At 41.3% G+C, this 8287-nt stretch overlaps 1 protein-coding gene across 1 annotated transcript; it reads right to left on the bottom strand.

The window, feature by feature from the left end:
- Positions 1-4816: 4816 nt before the first annotated feature.
- LOC121303763 (homeodomain-interacting protein kinase 4-like) lies at positions 4817-7112 on the bottom strand. The gene is made up of 2 exons (XM_041234540.1): positions 6577-7112; positions 4817-5975 (listed from the first exon to the last, which is right to left on the bottom strand). The coding sequence occupies exons 1-2, from the start codon at positions 7110-7112 to the stop codon at positions 4817-4819; spliced, it is 1695 nt and encodes a 564-aa protein (XP_041090474.1).
- Positions 7113-8287: the final 1175 nt, after the last annotated feature.

Raw genomic sequence — 8287 nt, 5'->3', positions numbered from 1 at the left:
TTAAAATAACTATTGATTACAACTTATTCGTCTCAGTTACAGATCCATACAGTTCTTCGTTTATAAACGTGTTTTTTTTTTATGATGCTATTTGCATGACATCTTGTTATTTAATTCTAGACAATTTGTATTTGAACCTAATTTTATGCTCCTGTTTTTGCTGTGCGCTACAGCTTTCTTATCAGTGTTTGTTCAATGGCTCCATATGGAACCCAGACCGGGATCTGATTGAAGAGGCATTATGAGATCAACCTCGCTGAACACCTGTGCGTGCTATCCATCACCTGTCATCCTTATTACTTTATAAATGTATTGCATTCAGAATCATGCAAATGCATCTGTATTGAGGAGGGATATCAACATGCAGAAAATGTACAAGTCATAAATATCTGTACCATAAAATGCCCAATAGGAACCCTTCAAAATACAAAATACGTGTGTGTTACTGTTCTGAATGTCCAGAGACACTTGAACAATATACTATATATATATATATATATATATATATATATATATATATATATATATATATATATATATTATATATATTAATTTCCGTTTCAATTAAGGCACAGCGCTTGTGTCCCAACAGCTTGAACGACTGCTGGGGTATGTAAACAAGGGGGACAATCAACAAGTCCTGCATCATGGTTGAGATTGTATATTAAAAATACACCAAGGGGTTATGTTTTAGTTTAGAATTGCACATTATGTGGGGGCATTGCTAAATCAAGCAATGGAACGTATTGACCAAGCAACAACTATGCCTGCATTTCTCGTCTCTGGCAAGCAGATAATTTTTTTTTTTTTTTTTAGTATAATTAGGCAGTCGTGAGGTCTGTTTTTAAAGGCATGGTGTACTACAAGGATCTACATTTCCATACAAGACACTATACCTTTAATGTTTTTACCGTCCTTTTACTATCCTGTTCCCGAGTTGAGTGGATGATCACGTTACCAAGCCACTGACGTCACTCACTATCGCAACAGACCAAGCCTACATTTGTGTGTGGCAATTAGCAAAGTCCTGTGCAATATGATTGTGGCAGAGCAAAGCTCTGCCCTTTGTAAATTGGCAGGGATGGGGTTAATTTCCCCTACCTGCCTGGGTTTATTATGTTCAGGTGGCTGGGGTTGATTAGTTGATTAGGTTAATTAACGATCAATCAGCGCCCAGCCACCTGACATAAAAGGAGGCCTCTGCTTTTCATTTGGGGAGGAGGAAGCTGGTTAGGAAGGTGGTTGGTGTTTTGTTGGCTGTGATTTTTTTTTCAATTTTCTAAATCCAGTGAAGGCATTGCCCAGCCTGGAAACCTTTATTTTGTACATTTTGTTTTTTTGTCTTTCTTTTGTGTTTCAATCCTTTTGTTTTGGCCCTTGTGCCTTTTTATTTTTGTATCTATTTATAATAAAAGTATCTTTTGAACTGCACTCTGTCTCCGGGCCTCTATCCACTCGCCAGCCTGCCACAATGATTTTTTTATTTAAGAAATCGGGTTAAGTTTTGATTACATGGCGCACTTCAATTAACTATTCGGTCGCCGGTAGGCAAAAAGTTTAAACTACAACAGCTTAGTCCAGTAATTTTGAAGCTGCTAAAGTGAGTTGACGTTTGTTGACCGTCGATCCCATAATATTTACACGAGTAGTACATTTACGTGATTCTTTGCGTACTGTAACCTTTATAGCAAACTACATGTGTGTTTATATTAATTCCTATCTGCGTTAAATTACAACAGCTTCGCAAAACAGCAATTCTTGACGAAATCTGTATTTGCTCTAGAATGCAGAACGCTAACTTATATTATAATATACCACAATTGCGTGTATTTTTTTCTTTGCACATACAGAAACAGACTTTATAATTGCAGTGTACTCTTAATGCGGAAAAGACGGGAGGGAATTAAGAAGACCAATTATTTACGGTGCCAGTGGGATGCTTACTGTGAATATTTAAATTTTGTATCTATGTACTGTGTGTTTGGTGAATTGCTTCAGCTGTATGCTGATAATTTCGAAGCATTCCGCTTTTCAGTTTCGGACTTGGTTTACATAGCAACTCTTAGGGTCAAACGTTTTGTGCTAATATAATTAGGGAACTCTGTGTCTAATAAGAACGTGATGTTTGGAAATATATTAATCTGATATACGTTTTCAAAACATTCAGTGTAGCTGCATAAACTTTAACGTCTGGCGGAATAAAAATAAAGTACACGTTCTTTTCAGAAAAAAAAAAAAAAAACGTATCGTGAAATGGCTGGTGTGAACATTTTGCAAAAGTAGTTTTCTTGCAATCACGTTTTTCATAAACCAACAGTGAAATAGCTGTGTTGGAAGTCAGGTGCCTCATTTCTTTGTAATCGGTCTCGAGTCTGTGACAATCTAGCCTGCAATGTGATAAAACAGGGTACAGACAGGGTCAAACAGATTAGGGCACAACACCTTATTATATTGAACATCTGCATGACTAAGAACTCTTACCTTCACCATGTCTGACTGAATTGCAATATTAGCTCCTTGTTATCACTTCAGCAAACTGCAAATCCAACCTTGCAGTTATTTTAGTGTGGAGAATAGCTTGTTAACATATCCCTGTTCCAAATGCAGTGATGGAAATAAGACCCCTATTGCATAGCAGTTTCGCCTGTGCCAGGTTTTACAACCAGCTGGATTAGCCACAGTGTACAGGTAGCAAGCTTAGGCGTGTCTTATTAAACTCCTCTTAAAACCAGGAACGGATCGATCTGCTATACAAAGATTTCCCACCATGATCCACTCTCCGGTCAAGAGCGGCTTTGCTCAGTGCAGTGAGAGGAGAAAGGGTTTGGTCTGACAGTGGAAAAGTGGTCGTACGCAGCTTTTAACATGGAGGACCGTCAGCTACAGGTTACAGGACTTTCTAGCAGAAGCTGTTGTTGTTATTATTATTATTATTATTATTATTATTATTATTATTATTATTATTAGGGCTGATTCAGGGCTGATTTCCAACAGCTTGTCTAGTGTGGCAGTCAATCAAATAACGCTGACAATGGCTTTTTTTAAAATCGCAAAAAACAGCCCGGTGGAGGTGTGTGGTCCAGTGCTTAAAGAAACTGCCTTATAACCAGAAGGTCCTCGCTTCAAATCCCAGCTCAACCACTGACTCGCTGTGTGACCCTGAACAAGTCACTCAACCTCCTTGTGCTGCTGCTTTCGGATGAGACGCTGTTGTAAATGACTCTGCAGCTGATGCACAGTTCACACACCCTAGTATCTTGCGCTTTGAAAAGTAAATATCTTGAATAAACCTACACACATGTTTATTCATGATGCTTTTTTATTTTGTAAGATTTGTATTATCGCAATGATTCGGATAGTTAAGAAGCGGTATAAATTAAGCAAGTGCTTAGAGCTCAATTCACGTGTTTACTGCTTTCAGTTTAAGGGCAACTTAAAACCACGTCCCGTCCCAAAGTGTTCCGGAATTATGGGCCCAGGTGGCAACCCTAGTTGCAAACCACAGCAGTGCCATTTAACAGGTGGCACCAGAGCATCCTCTTGTGGTCGAATGTGTTACTTCAGTATTCTCTGTCTTTTGGAAAGTTGAATGCCTTATAAGTGAAGGCGTCGTGTGCAGGGTGTGTCTTATTGTGTAAGAGATCTTGTGCAGTTTGGCCGACAGGACCGTAAAGCATAGCTGTTTCAGTCCAGTAATGCATGCATGACTTTTTAAATTAGGGGTGGTGTTGGTGGTGGAAGCAGCTGAGCAACAATGCTGTGAAATTACTTAATCTAAATGTGTCTCGAACCAAGTGGCTGTTAATGACACAGCACACTATTCTGATTACTGGTGTTGGGCAACTGATCCATCAAGAATAAAACCTTTCCCTGCACTGTGCAATCATCAGCATATTAAATAATCCAACCTTGTATAAAGTCTTAATTATATTGTATCATTTTATTATTCCATATAAATATCCTTTTTTTTCTGGTTAACTGTATGAGAACTGCAAGAGTAGCAGGCACATATAGTACTATCTGTAATAAATGTTGAGTCAAACTGCTCTATAAATATTGTATTTTACAGCACACAAGCATAGGAGAACTAAATTACACTTGTACACCCTTGGCATAAAATAAGAAGTATGCTTTTTACTGCATAGCTACATTAAAACTGAAACAAGAAAACAAGACACCCCACGCTGCTTTTTTTTCTGATCTTTTTTTTTTTTTTAATGGAAAATCGTTATAGAACAGTGCTTTAAAAAAAACAAAAGTAGGTAGGTATTTAATAATAAAACTGGCAACGTTTCTCCGGTTCACTCAACCACTTACAGTACAATACAGGAGTGCTTTGCAGGATACATTAGCTATCGATCAAACTTAAAATACTCAAAACGTGTGGTAGCTTATTACACAGGGGACAAGAACGTTGGAAGCGGGTTTCTCAAGAACTATTCTCCTGGGATTTTTTTTGACTCCCCAGGTGCAGGTAATGGTGGTGGCTGCTGTTTCTGGGTGGCTCCTCACACTTCATGTAATTTGTTCCTGCCACTGTTCCTGAACTCCATTCTCCAGTGGTGGACCACCAATTGTGATAACTACTGTCTGACTCCTCTGGATCAAAGAAACTGTACTGGGCTCCATGCTTGAGAAAACAGAACAGACAGGCAGTAAAATATACAGTAATACACCCCCTTCAGTCACTTGTGCTTATAAGCGCACCACGTTAAGTTTCCTATCTATATAACTCTTTTATAATGCATGCTGCAGACAGTCATAGCCAAAGGTTTTGCAACTCCTAGAATTTTAGGATTGAGACATCATTTAAAAATTATTCTTGGTATACTAATACCTGTGTGGCGGAGTACTCCTGCGGTGGATTCTTGACCGGGTTTTCCTCCTGTTTATCCACAAATTCTGGTATGGAGGACGGATTCTTTGAGGTGGGACTGTCAGAATCCTCTTGACTTGTACAGGGACAGCCTCCCTCAGCGGTCTCCTGCCCAAGCAGAATCAGCTTCCTAAAAGTGGGGTCTGACTTCGAGTGCCGCGAAGGCTGCTTCTTAGCTCCATAACGGCTGTTCTGGTAGGCCAAGACCGGCTGCCTCCTTGTGCCATTGCTGCTGCGCTGGTGGAGGTGCCTGGGCAGCTCCTTGTGGCTTGAGATGTACTCCATGGAGGTAGAAGGCTGGTAATCCCTTCCTAGTCCACCTTCACCCCAGAGGTTCATTGCAGCTTCCAGCTCTGACTCGTCAATCCTTAGACCATCCATCTTGTCAATGGTCCTCTGCACATTAACGACCACAGGAACCTGTTGGGCCGAATCATTCTGGCAACACTCGTTCTGATTGTCGGTCATGCCGTAGCTGTGTTTCTCCACGTCTTCCTGGCTGATCTGGTAGCTCAAAGCTTCCTGGAATCCCTGCATGGACATCTCGCAGTACTTGGAATGAAGCAAGGTGATCTTGAGGTGCTGCATGGTCACGAAGGGGTGCTGAAGAGCCGAGCTGGGGTTGATGCGTTCGTGGGAGTCCAGGGTCAGCATTCTCTTCAGGAGCTCCACCATACTCTTACGGTCGCTGATGGCGGCCAAGGCTTCGTCGTCTTGGAAGGCGGACACTTTCGGGGTGTTCACGGTCTCCAGTTCGTCCAGCGAGCTCAGAACATATTTCCTCCTCTCCTGGTGGACCTTGCCCTGTCCACCTTTGCCCTGTGGAAGATCCTCGATGGAGGACTTCAGCTGCCACTGGTGTGTGCCTCTGGAGGTCCTGGTCCACTTGAAGAACTGGTGGGTCTTGCTGGCTGCGTTGAGCAGGTGTGTTTTGGGCATGCCCTGGGTCTTACAGATGTAGCTGACCTGTTCTAACTCATTGTCACCAGGGTACAGAGGCCAGCCCAGGTAGAGTTCAGCCATCACGCAGCCCAGAGACCACATGTCCACCTTCTCACAGAAAGGCAGACCCAACAGGATTTCTGGAGACCTGTAGAACCTGAATGGGAGATTGTGTGCTTAGCAGGGGCTATTGAGGTACACAAGGATTTGAGCGTTTACTGTTCAAATGATTTCTTCCTAAAATACATTTGGGAGTGACTCAAGTATCAAGAAAAGGAAACTGACCATTTAGATGAGCAGATCCAATGTATCAGTATGTTTTAAACCTATTTCATGCACCTCAAATGCAAAAATAGGAAATTTAGCATAATTTTTATTATTGAGATACATGATGTCCCGTGTACCTTTCAGGGTTAATTTGTGTCGGATTGCACCAGATCCCAGATCCAGAGGTATCTTATTTTCTGACAGGTGAGAATTTTTGTTATCAAAGGATGAACCATATTAAAAAATAATAATAATGTTGCAAAAAAAACTAAATTCTATATACAGAATGTGTACAATAATAGAACAAGCAACAAAATCACTTTCCTGTTCCATGAATTGATCAACAAAAGTATTCTCTAACGATATATTTCAGGAATGCGACATCTGCAAGTTTTTTTTCTCCAAACTTCAAACATTGGTACCATTGTTCAGCTGCAACAGGGACCAAACGGCTCCCTGGTATACAAAAAAATAAAAAATAAGAACCGAACCTGGACTGGATGTAGGGCTCCTTGACATAACGTACTTCGTTGAAGATACTTGCTGAGCCGAAATCAATGACCTTCACTCTGAAGGGGAACCTGTGGTGGTCCACAATCATGATGTTCTCAGGCTTGAGGTCGGCATGGATGATGGTGAGCTCCTTGAGCTTGGCCAGGGCTTTGAGGACCTGGAAGACGATGGTCCGGATGTGCCTCACAGGCAGAGGCCTGAAGCTGTTCTCCTTCTGCAGGTCAAAGAGATTCTTCTCCATGAGCTCGAAGACCAGGTAGTGTTGGCTCTCGTCGTGGAAAGCTTCATAAAATGTCACAATGTGGCAGTCGTCCAGGCTGACTTTGGAAATGGCGGCCAGCAGTTTCAGCTCATTTTTAATAATCCGGCTCCTATAGGCATCGCTTTTAAGGATCTTTATAGCAACCATCTCCCCGTTACCTCGCTTCCAACATTTAGCCACTTCCCCAAAAGTGCCTTTCCCTAAAGTCAAGATGATATCATACGTCTCTGTTTGGGAATAGATAACCGACATCTTGCTCTGTTTTCCTTCTCAATGCCTGATCATTCGTATCCCCTTTTCCTTCTTTTCTCTCTTTTCTATTCTTTTTTCTATCTATATAGATGGACAGATACTAAATATGCAGACTTGCTGACAGACTAATCAAGAACTACAGCCCTGTGTTGTGATCATCTTTTAGAATGGTTCCTTGTAACAATGAAGTGGAATTCTGCTGTTGCCATGCACAAAAGTTCTATTTTTGCTTCATTTATTTCAAGGAGATCTTTCAGAGACTGGAATAAAGTTAAAGCAACATGTAAAAAGCTGTAATACCTGCTTCGTACATGACATGACACTGAAAAGAAAAGGGTGGTACCATTCTGCAGATTCAAATATTTCTTTGAATTTTTCTAGCAGAACTTTGGTGGTCTCTCTATTTAGATTTCCTACAGAAACCTAATTTATATTTGACTCTAGCACCTGTTTTTGATGTAATACAGTCCAAATGAAACAATATTTGCATATCACATATATCTAAAGTGGGGAATCTAGTGAAGGCCATGTCATACAGATGTTATAATTTTAGTATGTCCTCCAATTGTGATGTCACACCATTCTAACTCCATGGATACAGCTAAACTAAAAATCAATGCACCATGTTGCTAGGGGTCGGATGACATCATACCCAAAGTAGTGACGTCGTTGCTTGGTAGAAATGTATTTAGCCAATGGTACTAACGCCTGAATTACTGCAAACTTGGAACAAACTTGTCTGGTTTTGATTAACAGTATGCATGCAGCTGGTCTGCAACGGGACACGTGTTATCTGCATGTATTAGGGGTTTAAAACATTGTATTGCTTTGTAAGTCGCTGTATCTTGCTGGCAGAAGATTCATTTAATAGCTTGATCGGTACACAGTCTTCTTCACTCTAAAGAAGATCCACCTTTGCTTGCATTGCAAACGCAGTTGTACAGTGGGACACCAATGATGAAATGTCGATATTCTCCACCTGGCGGAGCTGAGCCGTTCTGCTGTTCTGTTTCGGACACGCCCTCTCCAGGTGTAGTCCTGACTCTGACCACGCCTCCTAGGTGTAGTCCTGACCCTTGTCCCGCCCCCTCACCTGAATCGCAGGTGCGGCGCGGAAGATGGCGGCAAGGCGAGTTTGTGCTGCCGGTCTCTGTTTGAATTATTATTATTTTTTA

This window comes from Polyodon spathula, chromosome 35, assembly GCF_017654505.1.
Source record: "Polyodon spathula isolate WHYD16114869_AA chromosome 35, ASM1765450v1, whole genome shotgun sequence".
Taxonomy (NCBI): domain Eukaryota; kingdom Metazoa; phylum Chordata; class Actinopteri; order Acipenseriformes; family Polyodontidae; genus Polyodon; species Polyodon spathula.
This window is presented reverse-complemented; position numbering and strand designations above follow the sequence as displayed.